Source organism: Ctenopharyngodon idella, chromosome 3 (genome assembly GCF_019924925.1).
Source record: "Ctenopharyngodon idella isolate HZGC_01 chromosome 3, HZGC01, whole genome shotgun sequence".
NCBI classification, from domain to species: Eukaryota; Metazoa; Chordata; class Actinopteri; order Cypriniformes; family Xenocyprididae; genus Ctenopharyngodon; species Ctenopharyngodon idella.
The window spans coordinates 18,265,190-18,292,083 of record NC_067222.1 but is presented as its reverse complement, the minus strand read 5'-3'; the positions used below and the strand labels follow the sequence as shown (position 1 = coordinate 18,292,083).

The 26,894-nt window shown below is 40.2% G+C and overlaps 2 protein-coding genes across 2 annotated transcripts; both read left to right on the top strand.

Annotated features, from left to right (window-relative positions):
* Positions 1-5,837: 5,837 nt before the first annotated feature.
* Positions 5,838-17,215, top strand: mgp (matrix Gla protein). Its single transcript, XM_051885991.1, has 5 exons — positions 5,838-6,286; positions 6,425-6,502; positions 6,644-6,673; positions 6,860-6,938; positions 15,990-17,215. Exons 2-5 carry the CDS (start codon positions 6,442-6,444, stop codon positions 16,138-16,140), a joined length of 321 nt encoding a protein of 106 aa, XP_051741951.1. The 5' UTR covers positions 5,838-6,286; positions 6,425-6,441; the 3' UTR covers positions 16,141-17,215.
* Positions 17,216-17,372: 157 nt separating this feature from the next.
* bglap (bone gamma-carboxyglutamate (gla) protein) lies at positions 17,373-22,288 on the top strand. Its single transcript, XM_051885990.1, has 4 exons — positions 17,373-18,339; positions 18,426-18,485; positions 19,462-19,555; positions 19,639-22,288. The coding sequence occupies exons 1-4, from the start codon at positions 18,282-18,284 to the stop codon at positions 19,739-19,741; spliced, it is 315 nt and encodes a 104-aa protein (XP_051741950.1). The 5' UTR covers positions 17,373-18,281; the 3' UTR covers positions 19,742-22,288.
* Positions 22,289-26,894: the final 4,606 nt, after the last annotated feature.

Here is a 26,894-nt window from a genome sequence, read left to right as displayed (position 1 = left end):
CTGTAACTCTACTGTCTCGGTTACAGATGGTTCAGAATAGCAGGATAGTTGACAGGAACTAGGAAAAGGGATCATACCTACCCTGTCTTTGCCTCATTGCATCGGCTCCCCATAAAATTTGGAGTCGACTTAAAGATCCTTCTTTTCTCATACAAGGCATTGACATTGGCCCCGGATTATATTTCTGATCTTATTAAGCCATACACAGCTGTTAGGTCATGAAGGTCATGTGATCAGTTACTTTTATCTGTCCCTCGTTCTTGTAAATCAAAAGGTGATCAAGCTTTCTCTGTAGCCAAAGATCTTGAACAGTCTACCTTTGAACATCAGGGCCTCTCCATCACTGGATGCTTTTAAATCCCATTTAAAGACTTATTTTTAGCGTTTGAGTGATTCTGTGTATGTGTTTTTGAATAGTTGCTGTTCTATGTTTTGTATGTATATACAATTTGCTTGATTGATTTTATCTCAATTTTTTCCTCCTCCTCTTCTATTTTAAATTCTGATTTACTATAAAGCACTTTGGATCAACTACGGTTCTGTTAAATTTGTGTTATATAAATAAAATTTGACTTGACTTGACTAAACCAGACCTGTTATGCTGAACTAAACCAGTCTAAACCAGACCTGTTCTGGATACTGTCAGCCATATTGAGTCAATTCTATTGAATTCTTTGGAGCTCTGAATGAAAACATGACTAAAGCGGGACACTGTGATGCTCATGAAGAGACTAAGTTTTAGTGTTTTAGCACCTGAGGATAAAACCGCCATTAAAGCGTGCAATTCATATCACAGAGCGAAGTTAGTCAGTCAGTCAATTAGTTAGTTGGTCGGTTAGTTCGTTAGTTAGTTGGTGTTACTCTACAAGTCTTGTGAAGTTCTTCTTGGCTTTATCTAAAAATAAACCTCAGGAACGTCACTGAGACGGTGTTCAAGATCTGTCGTTTTGACACACGGATCATCCCACCATTCCTCTCTTCGTTATGAATGTTGGGACAGTAAACGTGTGTAATGACTGAAATCTTCTTTAGTTTGAGAAGGACAGACTCATTTCTGTCACTGCAGATTTATTTTGTTGATTAATAAAAACAAAAGGTTTTGGGCTCTTGATCTGTTTCTCTGGTGTCTGCATCAACAGCGTCATGAAGACGGATCTGGAACCAGCGAAGCCGTCGGGCTTGAGCAGAATAATCCGGTTTAGAGCTTTAGATTGTCCTGCAGCGAGTGAAGAGACGAGGGGGGTTGTGGGTAATTGGATGCGACCAAACGGGACCTGACGTTTCAGAAAAGCATGATGTGTTCTCCACATAACATGCTTAACACAGTAAATGTTGTAAACAGCACGGCAGAGGCCTGAACGCTTTAAAACAGGCTGATTATTCTAACTGTGACATGATGTTTGGGTTTCGTCACGTTCATGAGAAAGTGTGGTTCAGAAACCAGAGACTGCTGTTCAGAATGTTTCTGTTGTTCATTTCGAGAAGTTTGATTATGAATGAAGTGATCTCAGTGTTTGTGTGTCTCACTGGAGCTTCATGAAGTAAACCTGATGATCTGAGATGTGAAAACTGTACAGAAAGTCACATGATCAATGACACTCATCACACAGAACTAGAGCAGAAGATTCTTCTTTATTTTACTGTAATGTCTCTGTTTATTTACAGGTGTTTTTGAGCTCCAGATTTTCTATGTGGTCTCAGATGTTTTTGAATCCCTGCTGTGTTTGTGTTCTCTCTTTATATAATCATTACATCTGATGGCATTTTATATATAGAAGGCTGTTAATGTGATTATATGGGACTGAAGATCCAGTCAGGAAGAGGTTTAGTGGGGATTTACAGCTGACGCAAACACTTCTTTACTTAGTTTGTTCCCGGTGAGAGCCGTGAGTTTCAGCTGTTTTCTCATTTTACATGAATAGATGCAAACAAACCATTTGCACTCCTGAAGCCTGAAGAAATGAAAAGTACTTTTTATAATCTTGTCCATGTAACAAGTGTCTGTTGTCATCAAGGAAAACGCTGATTTAAAAAGAGATGTTTTGCAGGTAAATAAAGTCATTACTGAGGAGTTCAAAGTTTGACTCGAAGACAGAAAACCAAACTATTTTTTCATTGTAAAGTTTGAGTGAGATGAAGTGAGATGCAGTTTCATGATTTGAACAGATGGGGGCGTCATGACACTTCATTTGCATCTGTGTGTGTGTGTGTCAAGTCAAGTCAAGTCACCTTTATTTATATAGCACTTTTTACAATGTAGATTGTGTCAAAGCAGCTTTACATTGATAACTGGTACATTATTTGGCTGCACAGCAGCTCTTAAAAGAATAGTGTCAATGCAGGCAGATCAAAGCACTGTTGAATATCAAATGTCAAGTCAAATGTCAAGTGTCCCCAACTAAGCAAGCCAAAGGCATCAGCGGCAAGGAACCCAAACTCCATCAGGTGACATCAGGTGGCAGACAAGTGGCAAATAGGTGTTTAAATGGAGAAAAAAACCTTGGGAGAAACCAGGCTTAGTCGGGGAGCGAGTTCTCCTCTGGCCAACAGTGCTTTGTTACGATTCAGGTAGCTATCATAAGTCCGACAGGATCGCAACATTCAAAGTATTTATTCCAGTTCCATCCAATTGAGGATCGTATTCATCACGGCGGTATGGACGGTTGTTGAGGAACTGTGTCGTGGCTGTCGTGTCGATGAGGCCCTCACAGTGGATGATCTAGTTGACTCAATCTCTGCTGACATTACAGGGCTGCGTTGTGGTCGTGTCAAGGTGCAGGTCCTTGGTCTCACCTGGATACGGCCTGGATCCGGTTGACTACGGTGAACCTCGGGATAACCAGAAAGACTAATATTAGCGTAGATGCCATTCTTCTTCTGATGTAACGAGTACATCAGGCGTTATAGGAAGTGTTCCCGGTTCCGGCTGACCTAATTTATGCAGCCTAATAATCCTTTAACGGATTTGAAAATATAAATTGGTAATGTGTTATGTGTATGCCAGGTTAAAGAGATGCGTTTTTAGTCTAGATTTAAACTGACAGAGTGTGTCTGCTTCCCGAACAATGCTAGGAAGATTGTTCCAGAGTTTAGGTGCCAAATAGGAGAAGGATCTACCACCTGCGGTTGATTTTGATATTCTAGGTATTATCAGCTGGCCTGAATTCTGAGATCGCAATAGACGTGAAGGACTATAATGAATTAGGAGCTCGCTCAGGTACTGGGGAGCTAAACCATTTAGTGCTTTGTAAGTAATTAGCAAGATTTTAAAATCTATACGATGTTTAACAGGAAGCCAATGCAGTGTTGACAGAACTGGGCTAATATGGTCATACTTCCTGGTTCTAGTAAGAACTCTAGCTGCTGCATTTTGTACGAGCTGTAGTTTATTTATCAGGCGAGCAGAACAACCACCCAGTAGAGCGTTACAGTAATCTAGCCTTGAGGTCATGAACGGATGAACTAACTGTTCTGCATTTTTCATTGAAAGCATATGTCGTAGTTTAGATATATTTTTAAGATGGAAGAATGCGGTTTTACAGATGCTAGTAACATGGCCTTCAAATGAAAGATTGGTATCAAAGAGCACACCCAGGTTCCTAACTGACGACGAAGACTTAACAGAGCAGCCATCAAGTGTTAGACAATATTCTAGGTTATTACGTGAAGAAGTTTTTGGTCCAAAAATTAGAATCTCTGTTTTTTCTGAATTTAGTAGTAGGAAATTACTGGTCATCCAATTTTTTATATCAGCTATGCATTCCGTTAATTTTGTGAATTGGTAAGTTTCGTCAGGGCGCGAAGAAATATAGAGCTGAGTATCATCAGCGTAACAGTGAAAACTAATGCCATGCTTCCTAATGATATCTCCCAAGGGTAGCATGTACAGACTGAACAGCAATGGTCCTAGTACTGAGCCTTGCGGTACTCCATATTGAACTTGTGATCGATATGACATCTCTTCGTTTACTACTACAAACTGATAACGGTCAGATAAGTATGATTTGAACCATGACAATGCAATTCCACTAATGCCAACATAATTTTCGAGTCTATTTAAAAGAATGTTGTGATCAATAGTGTCAAATGCAGCACTAAGATCCAGTAACACTAATAGAGAGATACAACCACGATCTGATGATAAGAGCAAATCATTAGTAACTCTAATGAGAGCAGTCTCAGTACTATGGTACGGTCTAAATCCTGACTGGAAATCCTCACAGATACCATTTCTTTCTAAAAAGGAACATAGTTGTGATGATACTGCCTTTTCTAGTATTTTTGACAGAAAAGTGTGTGTGTGTGTGTGTGTGTTAGATAGTGTTCATGTGTACCTATGTTATAAGGACCAAATGTCCCCTCTAGTATAGTATTCCCAGTAAATTTGGACCTTGTGGGGACATTCTTTTTGACCCCCATGAGGAAACAAGCTTATAAATCATACAGAATGTTTTTTTGTTTTTTTTTTTCTCGAAAATTGCAGACAGTTTCCTGTGATGGGTAGGTTTAGGGGTAGGGTTAGTAGGGGGATAGAATATACAGTTTGTACAGTATAAAAACCATTACGCCTATGGAGAGTCCCTACAAAGGTAGTAAACCAGACGTGTGTGTGACAGTGTCTAAGTGTGTGTGTGTGTGTGTGTGTGTGTGTGTGTGTGCGTGTGTGTGTGGTTTGAGGGTTGTTGTGTACACATTCAGCATGTGTTAGTGTGGTTGAGTGTGTGTTTGTGATCTAAATCTGGAAATATATATATATATATTTAACTTTCAAAAAAATGTAAGTTAGGATTAGTCTTCAATACTTGTAATTAGCTCATATTTGGAACATTAAAAGTCAGTTATTGGTGTGTTATGAAGCGTGTTATTGGCTGACTGTAGTCATGTGACCCTAACCTAACCCGTGGTCTATTTACACTGACAGAAGGTGGTTGGAAAATGAAATTGATTTCCTTTAATAATGTATTCAGTCATTTATTCCAGAAATGCACCAGTAGTGTTCATACAGTTCATATGTGTTTGTTATAACCAAACAAGAGGCAAAGTAGCTTTCTTATTTGAAGAAAACTATACATTTATGTTTTGCATTCTCTTCTGCTCTTTTGTAATATTTTACATTCTTTAATATTATTCTAACCTGATTGTGAACTAGTGAAAACTATCTGTAAGTGATTAAATGATGCTGCTTGAACTGATCCGTATGGACATATGAGCTCATCTGTGATCATATTTCCACATATATCAAATAATATTTAAACATCCAGCTGTAGGAAGGACCGCTGCGATCATCCATACAGTGATGAAACTGCTGTTTAAATACATCAACGCCGCTCTAATATGAGTGTAGCGCCTCATAGTGGACAGATGCTGCCTCGCACTAGAGACCTAAAGTGATTCAGATCTGGCATTTTCCTCCAAACACAGAGCTATTCAAGTTATTAAAATGATTAGCTTTGAGAGAGAAAGGATCTGTCCCTGTTTCTGACACACATCTACTGTCAAATATCAGGTTATTGATGCAAATATGAGTGTATTCCATATAAACTGTGTGGTTGTTTTGGCATGTTTGTCTTTAAGTTACTATGAACAAACTGAGAGTTACTACACAAACTACTACTGTTGCGAGTGAGATAAACATAGATAAATCTTCCCATTGCCATCAAACATCCCACACACTCATGACTCATGCCTGATCACACACTGTGACTGTGTGTGTGTGTGTGTGTTGGGCCGAGCTCTGTATCTCGAGCGTGTGTCAAATATTTAGAGCAGCAGCGATTTGTACTGAGAAAGACAGACAGTCAGATAGACATGATCTAGTGATGGAGGACTAAACGCTCAATATTTCCAGTGTCTCTGGTTTCTATTTCTCAGTGTTTGTCCATCACGAGTTGCTTCAGTTGTTCATTTCCACCCTCGTGACGCTCCCTGCCGTGGACTTTGGGTGGTTAGCAGTAGTTTGTCCCAGTTTAACCACAAATAAATGAACTGCTTCACCATCTCAAGCTCATCTGAGCAGCTTCAGAGCAGGACCTGTTTTTCAGCTCACTGCTGTCTCTCTCTCTCTGGTGTTATTCTGGTTTGTTTACTCTCTGTCTGACTCCAGATGTGACAAAAACATGCTCACACACCTGTGATGTCATCTGTTTGTGTGATCATGGTGCGATTGAGTCGGTGGAAACAGCAGACAGACAGGGTGGGGGGCGTGAAGGGTTTATAAGAGCTCGCGAATCGTGAAAAACAACCAGAGATTGATGCAGAAGATCCACAGACAGATTCAGCTCTTCAGGTACGTCAGATCTGTCTGTCTATCAGCTCTATATAAAATCAAAAGATGTCTGTGATATTTCTTCTGTTACATAGCTGTGAGTGTGAGAGTGTGTTGATGGTGTAAAGTGCATCATTGTGTCTGATTCATCTGTTTCAGTCGGTTCTGCTGCAGTCATGAGTGTCTTTCTTCACTGTGTGTTACTGTGTGTTTCACTGGCACTCACTGCTGCTTATGGTCTGTATGAAGCTGTCAACAAACTGCTAGCTCACACACACACACAGACACACACACACACACACACACACACACGCACACGCACACACACACACACACACCCACACACACACACTAATAGAAGTGTCTCTCTCCCTGTAGATTCCCAGGAGAGCCGCGAGTCATTTGAGGGTAAGCATTCTTGATTGGCTTCGGTCTCTGTTTGCTTTGGCTTCATGTGTTGGTCGACCGCAGCGCGTCTGTGTTTAAATTCCTGGCTCATATGAATGACTCCAGATCAGTGCCATGATGAGACGTTGTTGATGTTCGTTTCTCCTATATTATTGTGTTTTATATTAAAGATCTGTTTCATTTCAGTGTTTGTGAATCCGTATCAAGCAAATGCTTTCATGAGGAATCCACAAGATGCCATGTACAACCCATACATCTACAGGAGGTATAGTAAACACACTCAAACACACATACACACACACACACACACACACACACACACACTCTCTCTCTTTCTCTCACATTCTCTATCTCTCTCTCTCACACACACACACACACACACACACACACTCTCACACACACACACACTCTCTCTCACACATACATACACACATTCCACAGACTTGCATTTATATACATCTAGTTATAAATACTGTAACCAAACTCTCAGAGAACAGTGACTGTATTGTTACATTTTTAACAAAAATATTATAAAACCATAATTTACTTTATTTATATATTGCTTTTGAAAATAAGATTGAAGGTGAAGGTTTTGTCAGATCTAGCTCACTTCTGGGAACTAATTTGTTCCCAAACAATAGCTAAGTATGTACAAAAACACACAAACATAAATCTAGGAACTGACTGTGAAAAGCAGCTGATGTTTATAGAATTTAGTGATTCATCTGCGTATCAGTCCTGAGGACAAAAACATACTGAAAACGTCTCAGTTACGACTGTAACCATGGTTCCTGAGAAGGGAACAAGACGCTGCATGCAAATAATGACGCTACAGGAACACTTCTCCGTGATTGTGTCTGAAGCACGTGTTCAACAACCTCCAATGTCATTGGTGCAATGTCACCCTGTGGCTAATACCTGTAACACAACAGAGTCAGCTTCTGATTGGCTGAAGCAAGTCTCTCACAAGCATGCAGAAAGTATGACAAGGTGACGCAGCATCTCGTTCCCTTCTCAGGGAACCAAGGTTACTGTCGTAACTGAGATGATCCCTTTTGAGGGAACTCTACACTGTGTCCAAGTGATGACACCATGGGAACGATATATACACTGCGCCATACTGACGAGATGCCTGTCCTAGTGTGAGTCACTTGAGCACAGCTTCGGATGAGAGCTCTTGAGACTTTGGTGCAGAATCCAATTCCAGACTATATAAAATCTGATGAAAGGCAAGTCAAGTCAAGTCACCTTTATTTATATATCACTTTTTACAATGCAGATTGTGTCAAAGCAGCTTTACAGTGATAACTGGTCAATAATTTTGCCTGCACAGCAGCTCTAGAAGAAAATGGTGTCATTGTCCAGCTTAAGTAAATTATGTATTGATTCATTCTGTTGTAAAAATCAATAGTTATTAATTTAGTTAATTTATCTATATATCAGCACTGGAGAAAACAGTGATGTCATCGTCCAGTTCAGTTCAGTTTGCATACAATGGTGTCAATGCAGGCAGGTCAAAAAAATTGTTGAATATCAAGTGTCAAGTGTCCCCAACTAAGCAAGCCAAAGGCGATGGCCCCAAGGAACCCAAACTCTAGGTGACATCAGGTGACAAACACGTGATAAAAATGGAGAAAAAGTGTGCGGAGAGACCGAGCCTGCTGCGTCACACACTTCTTGGAGAGAAACTCACTTGGATAAACTGAAGCACACCAGCAGCTGCTCAGTCTTATGCCACTCGTATGCCAGTCTGGTGGATGTAACACTCAAGAGCCATTACAGGGCACAGCAAGTTTAGCTTCTCTTGATCCACAGATACGAATGGAGGAGGATTAAAGGCCTGCAAGACCACTGAGCATGCAATGTTAGTTGGGACTTAACCCACGTAACCCAGTCTAAGCTGAAGGATTGCTTTGACCCTACCAGGAGCAGACTCTAAGTAGAATGAGCTGACTGACAGGGCCTTCAGATCTCCTACTCTCTTAAGAGAAGTAATAGTGAGCAGCCATCTTGAGAGTGAGGAACTTCTCCGAAACAGAATCAATGAGCTCGAAGGGTGCCAGGGACAACCTCTCTAGAACCATGGCCAGATCCCAGGCCAGGACTCTTGCGTGTGTAGCAGACCTTAACCTCAAAGTGCCACGAAGGAAACAAGATACTAGGTGGTGTCTACCCAAAGACCCATCACCTAGAGCAGTGTTTCTCAACTCTGGTCCTGGAGGACCCCCAACACTGCACATTTTGTTTGTCTCCCTTATGAAACACACCTAATTCGAATCATCGCCTTAACAGAAGAAACTCCAGGACCTGGAAATGGGTGTGTCAGACAGAGGGGACTTTCAAAATAAGAGTGTTGGGGGTCTTCCAGGGGCAGGGTTGAGAAACACTGGCCTAGAGAAGCGTGGTTAGCAGGTATGGCCACTACCTAAACCTTGAGCGTGGAGGGAGATAAACGGCAGAAAAACGATCCTGTAGGATCTCCAGCACTGAATCAATTGGGCAATTAACTGGGTCCAACTGGCATTCTCTGCACTATAAAGTGAATACTCTCCACTTTAAGGCATACAGTTTCTTCGTGGAGGGAGCTCTAGTGTTTAGGATGGTCTCAACAACCTCTGTTGAGAGACAAGAGTTCAGGAGTTGGTACCCCTCAGGGCCAAACCCATAGTTTCCACATCTCTAGCCGGGGGTGATAGATTGTGCCCCTGGCCTGCGACAGAAGGTCCCTCCTGACGAGAATCTCCCAAGGAGAGCCGTCCAGGAAAGCTAAAATGTCAGTGAACCACTCTCAGGCCGTCCAGAATGGGGCTACTAACAGTAGACAAACCCCGTCCTGGCAAACTCTCTTTAGAACTCCCAGGAGCAGAGCGATTGGGGGAAATGCATATAGACGCAGCCTCTGCCACATCTGCACCATGGTATCCAGCCCCAGTGGATCTGGGGAGGATCTAGTGTGCCAGTTTGCAAAGAGGCTGTGACAATTAGCCTAGAATTAGCTAGAATTAGCCAGTCGCCTATGTAGTTGAGAATACAGTTGCCCCGGAGTCGCAAATAGTCGCAAACCTGAGAAACTTTCTGTGTTAAGGAACGATGGATATATGGAAATACGCATCCTTTATATCTATTGTGACAAACCAGTCCTCAGATCTGAGCTGAGTCATGATAAGGCTGATAGTCAACATCTTGAACCTGTACGTCCTCAGTTCAGCTGCTGAAGATCTAAATTGGGACGTAATCCCCCATCCGTCCCGGGAACTATGATGTACTGGCTGTAAAAATCCATACTCTCTCTCAGGAAGAGGAACACATTCTATGGCCTATTTCAACAAGAGAGACTGAACCTCCTGTTCCAGCACCTGAGCCTGCTCGGGGATGACTACCTTGGATAATACCCCCTTGAATCGAGGTGGACGAGAATCAAACAGAACCCTGTACCCTTTTTCTATCATCTGCAAGACCCATCGAGACACCTTTGTTTTCCATGCTGCCAAAAATTCTACCAAGGGAATCAGTCTCTCACATTGTGAGCAGTGAGTCCGATGCCCTGAAGTGGATGACTGGGAGGGAACAACCGAACATACTGCTCTATAACCCTCCTCTGAGGAGGCAACTCTCCCAGTGCCACAACGGGACCGGGCGGACACTGAGCAGTGGTCTCGTTGGAAACTGCTGTGCCCCAAAACACAGAGCATGGTGGGGGTAGCAGACCGATTTCCTGAGGTCTTCTTAGAAAGAATGATAGTCCTCAGATCTGTCTTCTCCTGGGAAGGCTTCGAGTGAGAGTGAGTCTCACTGAGGGGGGGCTTAAGAAACAACACTCTCCTTCTGTTGTTGGTGGTGTGAGAAGCTCATTCACAGTTTGGGCTTCTCTCTGGCAGTCAAGTCAAGTCAAGTCACCTTTATTTATATAGCGCTTTTTACAATGTAGATTGTGTCAAAGCAGCTTTACATTGATAACTGGTACATTGTTTGACTGCACAGCAGCTCTTAAAGAATAGTGTCAATGCAGGCAGATCAAAAGCACTGTTGAATATCAAAATGTCAAGTCAAGTGTCCCCAACTAAGCAAGCCAGAGGCGACAGCGGCAAGGAACCCAAACTCCATCAGGTGACATCAGGTGGCAGACAAGTGGCAAATTGGTGTTAAAATGGAGAAAAAAACCTTGGGAGAAACCAGGCTTAGTCGGGGTGCCAGTTCTCCTCTGGCCAACAGTGCTTTGTTACAATTCAGGTTGCTATCATAAGTCCAATAGGATCGCAACATTAAAAGTATTTATTTCAGTTCCATCCAATTGAGGATCGTATTCATCACGCCGGTATGGACGGTTGTTGAGGAACTGTGTCGTGGCTGTCGTGTCGATGAGGCCTTCACAGGGGATGATCTAGTTGACTCAATCTCTGCTGATACTTCAGGGCTGCGTTGTGGTCGTGTCAAGGTGCAGGTCCTTGGTCTCACCTGGATACGGCCCGGATCCGGTTGACTACGGTGAACCTCGGGATAAACAGAAAGACTAATATTAGCGTAGATGCCATTCTTCTTCTGATGTAACGAGTACATCAGGTGTTATAGGAAGTGTTCCCGGTTCCGGCTGACCTAATTTATGCAGCCTAATAATCCTTTAACGGATTTGGAAATATAAATTGGTAATGTGTTATGTGTATGCCAGGTTAAAGAGATGCGTTTTTAGTCTAGATTTAAACTGACAGAGTGTGTCTGCTTCCCGAACAATGCTAGGAAGATTGTTCCAGAGTTTAGGTGCCAAATAGGAGAAGGATCTACCATCTGCAGTTGATTTTGATATTCTAGGTATTATCAGCTGGCCTGAATTCTGAGATCGCAATAGACGTGAAGGACTATAATGAATTAGGAGCTCGCTCAGGTACTGGGGAGCTAAACCATTTAGTGCTTTGTAAGTAATTAGCAAGATTTTAAAATCTATACGATGTTTAACAGGAAGCCAATGCAGTGTTGACAGAACTGGGCTAATATGGTCATACTTCCTGGTTCTAGTAAGAACTCTAGCTGCTGCATTTTGTACGAGCTGTAGTTTATTTATCAGGCGAGCAGAACAACCACCCAGTAGAGCGTTACAGTAATCTAGCCTTGAGGTCATGAACGCATGAACTAACTGTTCTGCATTTTTCATTGAGAGCATATGTCGTAGTTTAGATATATTTTTAAGATGGAAGAATGCGGTTTTACAGATGCTAGTAACATGGCCTTCAAATGAAAGATTGGTATCAAAGAGCACACCTAGGTTCCTAACTGACGACGAAGACTTAACAGAGCAGCCATCAAGTGTTAGACAATATTCTAGGTTATTACGTGAAGAAGTTTTTGGTCCAAAAATTAGAATCTCTGTTTTTTCTGAATTTAGTAGTAGGAAATTACTGGTCATCCAATTTTTTATATCAGCTATGCATTCCGTTAATTTTGTGAATTGGTAAGTTTCGTCAGGGCGCGAAGAAATATAGAGCTGAGTATCATCAGCGTAACAGTGAAAACTAACGCCATGCTTCCTAATGATATCTCCCAAGGGTAGCATGTACAGAGTGAACAGTAACGGTCCTAGTACTGAGCCTTGTGGTACTCCATATTGAACTTGTGATCGATATGACATCTCTTCGTTTACTACTACAAACTGATAACGGTCAGATAAGTATGATTTGAACCATGACAATGCAATTCCACTAATGCCAACATAATTTTCGAGTCTATTTAAAAGAATATTGTGATCAATAGTGTCAAATGCTGCACTAAGATCCAGTAACACTAATAGAGAGATACAACCACGATCTGATGATAAGAGCAAATCATTAGTAACTCTAATGAGAGCAGTCTCAGTACTATGGTACGGTCTAAATCCTGACTGGAAATCCTCACAGATACCATTTCTTTCTAAAAAGGAACATAGCTGTGATGATACTGCCTTTTCTAGTATTTTTGACAGAAAAGTGAGATTTGAGATCGGCCTGTAATTGACTAATTCTCTAGGATCAAGTTGTGGTTTTTTAAGAAGAGGTTTAATAATAGCCAGCTTAAAAGTTTTTGGTACGTATCCTAATGATAAAAATGAATTGACGATATTGAGAAGAGGGTCTATGACCTCTGGAAGCATTTCTTTCAATAGCTTAGTCGGTATAGGGTCTAACATACATGTTGTTGATTTTGATGATTTAACAAGTTTAGACAATTCTTCCTCTCCTAAAGCAGTAAATGAATTGAATTTTTCCTCAGGGACACTACAATGCACTATCTGACACGATACTGTAGTAGACGGTTGCATGGTTATTATTTTTTCTCTAATATTATCAATCTTGCAAGTAAAGAAGTTCATAAAGTCATTACTGCTGTGCTCTTTGGAAACATCAGAAGTTGAAGCTTTATTTCTTGTTAATTTAGCCACTGTATCAAATAAATACCTAGGGTTGTGTTTATTTTCTTCTAAGAGTTTTGAAAAATAGGCAGATCTAGCAGATTTTAAGGCCTTTCTGTACTCAATCATTCTCTCTCTCCACGAAATACGAAATACTTCTAGTTTTGATTTCTTCCAGCTGCGCTCCATTTTTCTGGCTGCTAACTTTAGGGCCCGAGTGTGGTCATTGTACCATGGCATTGGATTAATTTCCTTAATCTTTTTTAAACGCAAAGGAGCAACTGAGTCTAATGTGCTGGAAAAGACAGAGGCAATAGTTTCTGTTGCAACATCGAGGTCTTCTAAGCTGTCTGGTATGCTAAGGCGATGAAAATGATCAGGAAGATTATTTATAAAGCAATCTTTAGTGGTAGAAGTGATGGTTCTACCATATTTATGGCATGGAGGCAGTTTAGCCGCCTTGACTAAATGTAGTATACACGAGACTAGATAATGATCTGAGATGTCGTCACTCTGCTGCAGAATTTCAACAGCATCAATATCGATTCCATGTGACAATATTAGATCTAAAGTATGATTACGACAATGAGTGGGTCCTGACACATGTTGTCTAACACCAATAGAGTTTAGAATATCTGCAAATGCCAATCCTAATGCGTCTTTTTTATTATCTACATGAATATTAAAATCACCAACAACAAGGACTTAACCTGCAGCTAGTACTAACTCTGATAGAAAGTCAGCAAATTCTTTGATAAAGTCTGTATTGTGTCCTGGTGGCCTGTATACAGTAGCCAGCACAAATGTCAACTTACATAATGTTACGTAAAGTACCATAGTTTCGAAGGAATTATATTTGAAAGACTTCTGACTAATACTGTAAATATTACTATAGATTACAGCAACACCTCCCCCTTTGCCTTTCTGACGGGCATTGTGTCGATAATCATAACCTTGAGGACTAGACTCATTTAAAGTAATGTAATCGTCCGGTTTTAGCCAAGTTTCTGTCAAACACAGCACATCTAGATTATTATCTTTGATAATATCATTAACAATAAGTGATTTTGAAGAAAGGGATCTAATATTTAACAACCCGAGTTTTATCATTTGTTTAGCATTATTATCTCTATTTTTTATTTGTTGAACATCAATTAAATTTTTACCATTAAATGGGTTTGGAAGTTTTTTGTTTTTACTAATTCGGGGTACAGACACAGTCTCTATTTGAAAATATCTAGGTGTAAGAGTTTCTATGTGTTGAGAGTTATCTGAATTTTCTGACTTCTGTAACGTGAGGCAGCTAGCAGACGGTCGGTTTAGCCAGTTTGTCTGCTGCTTTCTGACCTGGGCCCCAGTTTGTCATGTTTCAGTTCTAAGACTATGTGCCATATTACTAGAGAGAAGAGCAGCACCATCCCCAGGGGCCTGGCTCTGGTGAGGGATGAACCTATGGAACACAGCCACTTGCTTTTTGGCCTCCTGGAACCTCTTGATGACCGTGTTTACTACGTCGCCAAAGAAGCCAGGAGGGGAAAGTGGGGCATCCAAGAGGAAGACTTTATCCCTTTCCTTGATGCCTGATAGATTCAGCCAAAGATGTCTTTATGAGAGACACAACTCGGTATCACACCCTTGCCCTCATCCAGGTCCCTTAGCAGGTCAGCCTGGTATGCCTGCAAGATGCCCATAGAATGCAGATATGACCTGCTGCCACATAAGCTTTGCCCACCAAGTTATGTCGTTCTGCAGGTCTTGGTGGCAACGTTGGGGCCTTGAGGGATGATGCAGCCTCAGGGGAGGGATAGCTTGCAAACGTCTCCAGTCCTGGGCATTGCCCCATACTTGTGCTCTCTCAGCCCCATGATCGTAGAGTAGTTTGAGACCATAGGGCTAAAGAGTCAGGCAGAAAAGGATTGTTCCAGGACCTAGACACCTCAGTGTGAAGGTCTGGAAAGAATGGCTGGCTGTAACCCAGAGGCTGTGATCTTTTAGGCAGGAAGCGCTCATCTAACTTGCTCTTACAATGGACTTCCTGCTTCTCGACTGGCCAGCCAATGTTTAACTTTGCCACAGCATGAGTCACAACCTCTACTAGCTCCTCATAAGTAGGGAGAGAGTCGGCGACTCCTCAGATTCCCCTGCCTCAATGCTGATGATATCCACCTCTTCAGAGCTGGATAACTTTAAACACCGGGCCTTCACTCAGGGTGGAAGAAACCGCAGAGTGTGCTTCTGGGTTCCAAGTAAAAGCACTGGAACCAGCAGGTGACAAGGCACAGACCCACCTCGAGCTCCTCTGACAGCTCCATTTGTGACCCTCAGGATCTGAGCCCCACAAGGGGCCGAGCCTGGTTGCTCTGCTCGCCAGGTGGGAGTGGAGCCTCCTCGTTGGAAGATGATCGCAGTGCACACAGCCCCCTCGAGAGCTGACTGTGCCTACTCTGCTCCCAAGCAGATAACACAAAGATGGCACAGGGGACAGGGAAATCTAAACTGCTTTGTCACCATATTCACTTATTTATGACAACATATTGGCCTACAGGACAAACAAACACTAAACAGACAGACAGTTGACAGAGCGCTTGTTGAAGTCACAGCTGTTGTGTTCTGGGTATCCTTTATAGCTTCCACGGTATGTTGTCACGCGTCACAGGATGATGTTGCACCAATGACATTGGAGTTTGTTGAACAAGTGCTTCAGATGCAATCACGCAGGAGCGTTCCCATAGCATAACTTGGACGCAAAAGGGGACACCAACACCAACGAACCTGTATCAAAGAGCCATTTCTGAAAAAAAAAAAAAAAAAACTGAAAAGATCAAGTTGGTGGATGAGAATAAATTCACTTTATTTTCTATGTGAACACAGACATGCACAGTAAGATCAATGACGTGACGTCAGACGCTCATTCAGACACGTCTTATGTGTGTTTTTCAGGCTGAAGTCTCCGGTTGAACGTCGTGCTGAGATCTGTGAAGATTATTCGCCCTGCCGTCTGCTTGCACTCCGCTTCGGCTCACAACTGGCCTATCAAACGTATTTCAGCGCTCAGCAGCACAGGCCAAACCCACATCTGCGTCCATACTGAGCCCCGCCTCCACATTTGCATGAAGTTCTTCATTTAACCTGTTGACCGTCACATATTTTAGCAATTATCATAAATTAGGTGTCATTGGAAAGCTTAAACACTCGAAATTCATCCTGTGAAAACTGTTTTAAAATTAGACATTGTGTTACCATGGAAACATACTTTAAAATCTTTTCGCAGGCTCCCACCCCTAGTGTCATGTTTCATATTTTACAAAGTTTACTACACTATTTTATAATCAAATCATTTTCTAATCTTGACAAAATGCATATTGATGGAAAGGTCCGAGTCTCAAGGTTCCATATTCGGCTGCTGTTTTGTGATAGAAGTGATGTTGTAAGAGAAATTTGTTATTTTTTTGACAGGAGAACACAGGTGACAGGTTTTTTGGTAAAGCGCCTAAACAAAATCTCACAGGAACCTCAATTTTTGTGATATCAACTTCAAATTTGGAACACAACTTAGACATATGGCTTTGATTTTTAGACTATTTTGTTAAAAATAAAATCTTTGTATAAAATTATAAAATGTTTAGTACATTTGCTTTACAGTGAACTTAAACTTGAAGTGCTTTCTAATCTGCTGAGTGTCTTCTTTAAAAAGAGCTTTCATGAATTACAACTATTTGAGTTCAGATCTATGTTCAAAAAGAGAGGTGACAGGTACAGGTTAAATAATCATTTATAGGTCAATTTAACCCTATTCACACACATACACACACACACACACACACACGCGTATATCCTTCTGTGTCATGTGTATGTTACTAATGTCCTCTCACTTAATGACAATGGGCCAGTTTGCCCAGATATTTACGCAATACTAACAATTTCTCTTACGCATTACTAACAGTTTACGCATTAACAGTTATTCAAAGCTGAGTGCATGACTGCAACTTTATTTCTTAATAGATTCAAACTACAAAAATGAACCTAGTCTGACTCTGAGGACTAAATGTTGAAGCCAAATGTTTCACATACAAGAGATCAGTTGCTTTGTATGTTATGCTGATTTTTTAATCTGTCTTTGTTTATCAATAAAGTGCTTTCACAATTAAACTCCTGCAAACCTAAAACGGCCTTCATCTGCTCATTATTTCATGCTGACCTCAGTGAGTCTCTCTGGATCTTATGAACATCCACGTGTACAAGCGGTTTATTCTGAGCTGCCTGAACGGAAATCGCAGAATTCTTTTACAGCTTTTGTGGCCTCTGCACTTCAGTGATTCGCAACTCAGACGGCAAAATTACACAGATGGAGTCCAAGAACACGGTCTCTGTGGGAATAAATAGCACACGACACGGCTGGTAGAGCCAGAACACAAAAACACGCTCTGATGTCCGAGGTTCATGTCAGCTCAGCATCTGAACCCTGGACCAAAGCCACGAGCTTCAGTGCAATCCTGTGGCACACGCATTACTGCGGTGGGTCCGTATGTGAGGAAACGTCCAGGTGATGAAAACACAGGAGCGTCAGATGCTGCTCTGCCCTAAACATCATTACTGGAAGAACGTCTGTAATTAAAGTCTTTATATGAAGCGTTTATATGAAGCCGGTTTCCTCCGCTGACGAGCCGCTCACACGCAACCACGATATTTGAAGTTTGTGGAGTTTGTGATCAGGTGGACGGCGCCACCTGGATTCTCGCCTGCTACTGCATCAGTGTGTGTGTGTGTGTGTGTGTGTGTGTGCACGTTTTTGTGATTTATGAGGACACAAATTTGTATAATGACAAGGGTATTACACTGGTATTGCGACGTAAACATGAAATATGAGGACATTTCATGAGTACTCATATTTAAAATAGCTTTAAAAACACACTAAACAATGTTTTGTTAAAAATGTAAAAATGCAGACAGTTTCTTGTGATGGGTAGGTTTAGGGGTAGGGGTAGTGTAGGGGAGAGAATGTACAGTTTGTACAGTATAAAAACCATTACACCTATGGAATGTCCCCACTAAGATAGCAAAACAAACCCGTGTGTGTGTGCGCGCGCGCGCGCGTGTGTGTGTGTGTGTGTGTGTGTGGATATTCGATTCCTCGTCCAATCATGATGTCCGGCCATTGTGATGTCACCGTTATAAATGATGTGAGTGACACAGAGACACACAGTCACAGATCAACTAAACACGGAGACAAACATGAAGAGCCTGACGCTCCTGATCTTCTGCTGCATGACGGCTGCGTGTCTGAGCGCAGGTCAGTGTGTGTGTGTTTGTGATTATGCGAGTGTGTGTGTGTGATAGTGTGTGTATGACTGTTCTCTCTGTGTTGTTCTCTTGTAGGTATTCCTGATTCCTCAGACACTAAATCAGTGAGTCCTGCAGAAGCTCCCAGTGATGATGGTGAGACACCCGTGTGTGTGTGTGTGTGTGTGTGTGTGTGTGTGTGTGTATGTGTGTGTGTTTACTGTGCTGTAGTTTATATGTGTTGTATGTTGGTTAAATCTGCTCATTGTTAACGGTAAATTGAATAGCGTGTTGTTCACGGGTTGGTGTCAGTCGTTGAGCTCTAGCGTCTGTAATTATCAGCCGTTTCTGAAGATCTCGATCAGCTGCTTCAGGTGTGTTTGTTTGGAGTTCCAGCTGAACTTCAGAGGAAGATATCTGCCCTTCAGGTGGAGCTGGAAATATCGTAATTACACGAATGATTGAGCCAAAAGTGGGAAACTCTACTGAAATAATAATAATTAAGGCATTATATACAAAACGTACAGTCAGACACTCCTATTTCACAGTTTTCTTTATGCATGTGTTGTTAGATACAAATAGTGATAGAAACGTTGTCAAATTATATTAAAATAAAATACATAAAAACATAAATAAAAATATGCAATATTTGTCTTGTTTTCCTATACAAGTCTCTAAACTTTGCTTTAAATCAAGAGCAAATATCTGGCAATGGAGTCAGAAAAATAATCTTTTTTTCCATTTGAATTGTTTATTTTTCTGACCCCATTGGCAGATATTTGCTCTTGATTTAAGCACAAACTCACTCATTTTGATATTTTTTTTCAGTAAACAAGACTTAATATCTGAAGTAAGTTTGCTTCTCAATAAATGTATGTTGATTTAAGAGTGTTTAGATATTTGTGCTGGAAAACAAGACAGCAATACTGAGGGAGAACATCATTTCTGCAGTGCAGGGACTGTCAAAAACATCTACAGAAGTATCATGTATGAGGAGTTTATCAGAAGTATATGAATGTGGGTCTTTTCTTTACACAAAGCTTTCACAGGATGATTTTATGATCCGTTACGGAAGAAAGAAAGTCTCTGACGCCACATAGGGCGAGTGAATGAGTCTGAATGTCCTTCACAGGACTGTTTGTGAAGCGTGACGAGGCCTCAACTCTGGTGAGACAGAAGAGAGCTGGAGTGGCTGCTGCAGACCTGAGTGTGGCTCAGCTGGAGAGGTACAAACACACACACACACACTAAACACACACACACTAAACACACACACGTGTGTATCTCACACACACTTGTGTTGTCTCAGTCTCAGGGAAGTGTGTGAAGCAAACTTGGCCTGTGAGGACATGATGGACACGTCCGGCATTATCGCGGCCTACACTGCGTACTACGGGCCCATTCCCTTCTAGAGACCCACCGCAACAACACTGTCCCACATCACAGCGCATGATGAGCATCTGTCAAAAACCATAAAAAAACATAACCAGAGGAGACATGCAAGATAATAATAAAGAAAGAAAGAAAACACTACAATGTTGTCTGCAGCTTCTGTTCAGTTTTTGTTTGGGATGGTTTACAGTTTGTTTCTCAGTTGATAACAAGCATCGGTCAAAACTGAAGCCACATGTTCAAAACTCTTCACACATTCAGTCAAACAGAAGTCTGTGTCATTGCTTTCACACAAAATGCATTCAATGAGCACATTTTCCAAATTTTCACGTTTTTGTTGTTTACATGGAGACGGTAAAGGCATCGTTTTCAAAACCTCGCACTTTGAAATCTGTTCTCAAAAGTTTGTGTTTTCAGGCCCCCAAAACTTTGTTGTCATGTAAACGAACGGCAGTTGTAAACTGTGTTGTGTAAACATATCCTAATGCAGTTGAACTTAGCTTAAAAAGCAGCAAAGAAGCTTGTTGTTTGAGCATGTGGAGTCCATCTGTGATGCAGTTGATTGTACTGCTTGCTGTTGAACTCAACCCAATCTTTAATTCTCAGACCTATCTCTCTCGAGTTATTACAGGAACAGACCCAAATTCATACTTTTATTTAGGGATATTTATCTCCTTCCTCACTACTGATCATAAAAAAACAGCCAGAAAACAGTCAGGCTGTTTGATGCTAATGTCTTAGTGAAAAAAAAAGTTGAATATCACCATTATGTTGATCAGTGTTTGCTTTAGTTGGGCTCTTGACCCTTGACTTTTTAGCATAGGTTTTTCTTTTGCTGCTTTAACTGTGTGTCTCTTTATGACATTATGTTGGTCACGTATTAATGATGGTATAGTCATCATGTAGTGGCCTGATTCGCTGATCTCATCTCAGAGTCAAATCTCTGAGTATATTAGCTGTTAATTTCACATGATTTACAATACAGGGAAAAATCTAAGATAACGATAGTAAATTATGGAGTGCCGCAAGGATCTGTGTTAGGCCCTCTGCTATTTTCAATATATTTGCTGCCACTTGGTAATATTATAAGAAGACATGGAATTAGTTTCCACTGCTATGCCGATGATACTCAGTTATATATTTCATCACAACCAGATAAAATCTCTAAATTATCCAAATTGACAGAGTGTGTTAAAGAAGTAAAACATTGGATGACCAGTAATTTTCTTCTATTAAATTCAGATAAGACTGAAGTATTACTTATTGGACCAAAAATCTTAGAACACAATCTGCATTTAGAAGGATGTTCTGTTACTCCATCCTCAACAGTTAAAGACCTGGGTGTTATATTAGACAGCAACTTGTCCTTTGAAAATCATATTTCACATGTTACAAAAACAGCCTTCTTCCACCTCAGAAACATTGCTAAGATACGGAATATGTTATCTGTTTCTGATGCAGAAAAGTTAGTTCATGCTTTCATGACGTCTAGACTAGATTACTGTAATGCATTACTAGCTGGTTGCCCTGCTTCCTCAATAAACAAGCTACAATTGGTACAAAATGCAGCTGCTAGAGTTCTTACCAGGTCAAGAAAATATGATCATATAACACTAATTTTATCATCTCTTCACTGGTTACCTATTAAGTTCCTAATCGATTATAAAGTATTGCTACTGACCTATAAGGCCCTAAATGGTTTAGCTCCTGTGTACTTAACCGATCTTCTATCGCCCTACAATCCTTCACGCTCTTTAAGATCACAAAACTCTGGACTTCTGGTTGTACCTAGGATAGCTAAGTCCACTAAAGGAGGGAGAGCGTTTTCACATTTGGCTCCTAAACTCTGGAATAGCCTTCCTGATAATGTTCGGGGCTCAGACTCGCTCACCCAGTTTAAATCTAGATTAAAGACGCATTTCTTTAGCCAAACGTTCACATAATACATTTCATATCAGATCAATTGCACATGACTATCTTTGCTTAATGTTTACTGTTTTATCTCGGGACGTGTGTCCCGAGGCGACTAGAGAGTCCATCAGCTTCAGTTTGGATCCAGGCTCTTATGAAGACTTCAGATGACCAACACCCATGAAGAGATGACCCCAACCTCTGCGAGGACTTCAGATGACGCAAACTCTGGATCAACATGCACCATTCCAAATATTGCTATATATCCTAATCATTTTTAACACATATTAATTACTTTAATGAGCTGATTGTTTCTACATCAAATTAACACATTGTTTAAATTAATACATTGTTAGCTAACTGCATGATCTGTACATGTACATTTCTGAAATTATATAATTTGGACACAGTCACCTCTGATAACAGATTACACTAAATTGTAATGTTGACATGCATTTCCTGTAAAGCTGCTTTGAAACAATATGTATCGTGAAAAGCGCTATACAAATAAATGAAAAAAAAAAAAAATAATCAGGCCACTACATGATAACCATACCATCACTAAGTGTCCAATATCTTCTGATCAGATTTTCTCATGTATGTTTTGCTATAACAAATGTGTATCAGAAACACAAAGTTAAAGCAGCAAGAGAAAAACTGATAAAAAGTCAAGGATCAAGATACCAACTACAGCAAACACCGATTTCCATAATGATGACTCCAAACTTTATTATTTTCAATAAAACATTAACATCTAAATATCTGTTAATTCTCAGTAAGAACTTTAGTATAAAAGCGATGTAGTCAGGATTGTAATAAGTGAAGATGCTGAGATCTTCAGAGACCTGTTAGTGTTTAATGTTCTGTTGGGATTTAATGGGTTTCTGTATCGTATGTTTCATGGGTTTCCACTGTGCTGAAGAGTAGAACCTGTGCTTCAGTCCAGGATGAGCCAGAAAACACTGATGTTATGCTGCGTGTTGCTTTATTTCAAAGGCAGTAACTGTGTCGTTGCTGATGCAGCGACATGTAGTTACATGAATTCATGCATGTAGTAACTGCGAGTGATTCACATTTTACAGTGAATGTGTTTGTTAGTAAAAATTCAGAAAATACCTGTGAAATAACAGTGTTTTTGTAAAGAAGTTTAATGGAAATTTCAGTACAATTTTTTTGCACTTTATTTAAATTAGTATATTTTACATTTTTTGTTTGGCAGCTGTAGCCGGCAGTCATTGACCGGGTTTTTATGATTTTTTTATTTATTTATTTTTACAGTGTAGATAGGTTCAGGTGTGGCTCAGTTTTGTGGTTTCTGGTTTGCTTAAGGTTGAGAATCGGTACCAACACTAAAACCTATTCAGTTATGGGTTAGTAATTGGCTGAGACTCGAGCCAGTTATGGCCCATGTGTGGCCCTTGTCTTTAATCCAGATCTGGGCCACTCCAGGGCCATCAATCTTTGCGGGATGTGGGCTGAGGGAAAAGGGGCTGGACCAGAAAAACATTGATTTTGTGTGGAAATACGGATCAGGTTGTTGGGAAAGAGGAGTGGAACAGAGAGGGAGAGTGTGTGGAGGACAAAGAGCGCTGATCTTTGATGAAATAAGAGACACATTTATTGACCATGTTGTGAACCATGAAAGGACGATCTAAGAGTGAAACACCGGCAAAACAACAGGTAAGATGAGCATCCTTTGATGAGAACTGAACTACACATTACAGTACAATACAATATGTCTGACATTTGAAACATTTTACAGTAATTGTTGTTCCTCTGATCTGAACTGAGTGTTTAAATCCAGATAGAGTTGATATATAGTGACACTGTGCCACAGTGAAGTGTTGCATGTTTTGAGTGAAACATGTTCTTCAGTGTGATAAAGTGTATATTGTAAACCACACTGTCCCTGTGCAGAGAGTTCCTCAGGGGCATGGGCTCAAATGTAAAAAAGGGGCAATGTAAAAATAAATAAATAAATAAATTATATATATATATATATATATATTTCCATTTTAATATACTTAATATACATTTATTCCTGTGATCAAAGCTGAATTTTCAGCATCATTACTCCAGTCTTCAGTGTCACATGATCCTTCAGTCATGCTGATTTATTATCAATGTTGGAAACAGTCGTGCTGCTTAATATTTTTATAACCCGATACTTTTTTTCAAGATTATTTGATGAATAAAAAGTTATAAAAACAGCATTTATTTAAAATATAACTTTTTTGTAACAATACACTACCGTTCAAAAGTTTGAGGCCAGTATTTTTTTCTTTCTTTTTTGAAAGAAATTAATACTTTTATTCAGCAAGGATGTGTTAATTTCATAAAAAGGAATAGTCAAGTCAAGTCAAGTCACCTTTATTTATATAGCGCTTTTTACAATGTAGATTGTGTCAAAGCAGCTTTACATTGATAACTGGTACATTGTTTGGCTGCACAGCAGCTCTTAAAGAATAGTGTCAATGCAGGCAGATCAAAGCACTGTTGAATATCAAATGTCAAGTCAAATGTCAAGTGTCTCCAACTAAGCAAGCCAAAGGCGACAGCGGCAAGGAACCCAAACTCCATCAGGTGGCAGACAAGTGGCAAATAGGTGTTTAAATGGAGAAAAAAAAACTTTGGGAGAAACTAGGCTTAGTCGGGGGGGCCAGTTCTCCTCTGGCCAACAGTGCTTTGTTACGATTCAGGTTGCTATCATAAGTCCGACAGGATCGCAACATTCAAAGTATTTATTCCAGTTCCATCCAATTAAGGATCGTATTCATCACGCCGATATGGACGGTAAGATAGTAATAGTAAAGATTTATATTGTTAGAAAAGATTTCTATTTTGAATAAATACTGTTATTTTTATCTTTTTATTCATCAATGAGCATAATACTTGATGAGCATAAGAGACTTATTTCATAATGCTGCATAGGCTAATTATCAAAAATGGTAATATAATGAAGTCCTTTCACGTCACCATTTCTCCAGCCTACACTTCACATAATAGATGGCACTTGGGTTTCATTAACTATGCTAGTTTCATCAAATAGTAAACAGTGTATCAATAGACATAAATACACTTATTGAACTGAACACTACTTACCATTAATGCGACTTTTGGTTCTGCGTGATTTTGTGCAGTGCTTTGTTGTCAGTTAACATCCATTTCATCAGCGATGCAATTTGATTTATAAAATGAGATAAACCGCAGAATGCAAGTTTGTCTGTCCATGTAATTTTCAACTGATTTATGAATTAGAACGGAAAATTACCGCTCCACTTCACATTGTCCAATGAAATTTGAACTTGTTGTGCCAGATCACGATTGGTTGGTGTATTACACATGACAAACAGGCATTGATGAATTATGTCATATTTTAATATATAAATTTGTAATTAAATCGGCACACTACCACCACTTACTCAAATTGAGTCCAATTTGCTTTGTGTGTTCAGCCAGTAAAGAAAAAGTCACCAAGTCTCAAAGAACAAGAACATTCTTATTTAATTAACAAAAAAAAAAAAAAAAAAGGTCAACTGGAAGGGTATTGTCAGGCACACAAACGGAGGCAGGCAGGTAAGTGTTAAACAGGATGTTTATTTGGAACAGAGGCACGGATTTGGCAGAGAAGGTGACAGGTATGTAGATAACAGTAAACATGTGGAGTGAAGACTTAGCTGAAGTGGGTAATGTAATGTCTCTTTTGCAGGGATGGCGAGGAGAAGACAGACTGGTAGACAGGGGAAGATGGATGGCAGGTAATCCACGTAAGTAGCGGGTAAGTAGGGATGGCTGACGCGAAACTGACGTTTCGACGCAGTGTCGAGATCCCGAAGTGTAGATGTTTCGAAACACTGCTCCGAACTGTGATTCAAAACACCATGTCACGTGACTATGGCTAAACGAAGCCTTGGCGCGTTTCACAAGTGTTTTGACAGGTGGCATGCTTGCCGAGTCTGCGTTTGATTGATGGGTGGGAACAAACCACACAATCACACATCTGTCTCAACTCCCACAAAGTTTAAAGAGAAGTTCATGCACCTTCATCTCGTGAGTTTTTGTGAGAGGAGAGAGATTTTGAGATAGCTTTTGCGATATAGTGACATTTATAGTGCGATTTGGTTAGTTATATTTAGGCTAGATTTAAATTTATATATTGACTGATAGACGAGAGACAGTGACAGATAGTTAGGATAGATAAAGTGACATTCATATAGGCTAAGTTAGATATTAACAGATAGCACAGTAGTTAGACATATAGAATTTCATAGGAGATAGATAGATTCATAGATATATAGATATAGGCTATAGATTCATAGATATATAGATGTATAGATTCATAGATATATATAGATATATAGATTAACAGATAGATAGATTTATAGATAGATAGATTCATAGATATATAGATTAACAGATAGATAGATAGATAGATAGATAGACATTAATAGAATAGATAAAAATGGAGGCTCCACGTAAGAGATGCCGTACATCTGTGGTGTGGGAGCATTTCCATTTGGAAATCCCAAATAAAGTAAGATGTATGTATTGTGATAGGCAGCTAGCTTACTTCAACAATACATCATCCATGATGCGCCATTTGAGGAGCACTTATCCTGCCATTTTGGAGGGTGCAGAGGATGGTAACATTCCCCCTGTACCTAGGCCTGCTACTGACACTGCTGCGCCATCTAAGGAAGGTATACATTAACTGTTTAGAAAGTCCATAGTTTTAAATAGGCTTAGGCTTGTGTCAACCAGCCTTACAACCCAACTCCCAATCATTAAAAACAGCTTCACTCTGAATATGTAGATTTAACATCTCACAAACTTAGCCACTGTATTACATAGAAATTTTTTATACACCTGAAGACACCATTTTGGTTTTCCTAATTGTTGTAATTCAGTTCGATCTGTCTTTGCACACTGAGCATAAACTTTTCCAAACTTGTTTGTTTAGAAATAATGAACCAGTAGTATAGTCTTAATAGCTGTGCAATATTTCAAGCTATATATATTGTTTTTTCAATGTATTTTTGTGAAAGTAGTTTTAATCTTTTATCTTTATCTCCTTTTAAAAGGCAGACAGAGGGAATTGGATGAGGCTCTTGTAAACATGGTGGTAAAGGATTTGCATCCTTTCACCATCGTGGAGGATGAGGGTTTCATGGCCTTTGTGAACAAACTTGCTCCAAGCTATGTCCTCCCATCCCAGAAGGCGCTTAAAACGATGGTCACCGAAAGGTACAACAACACTGAGGA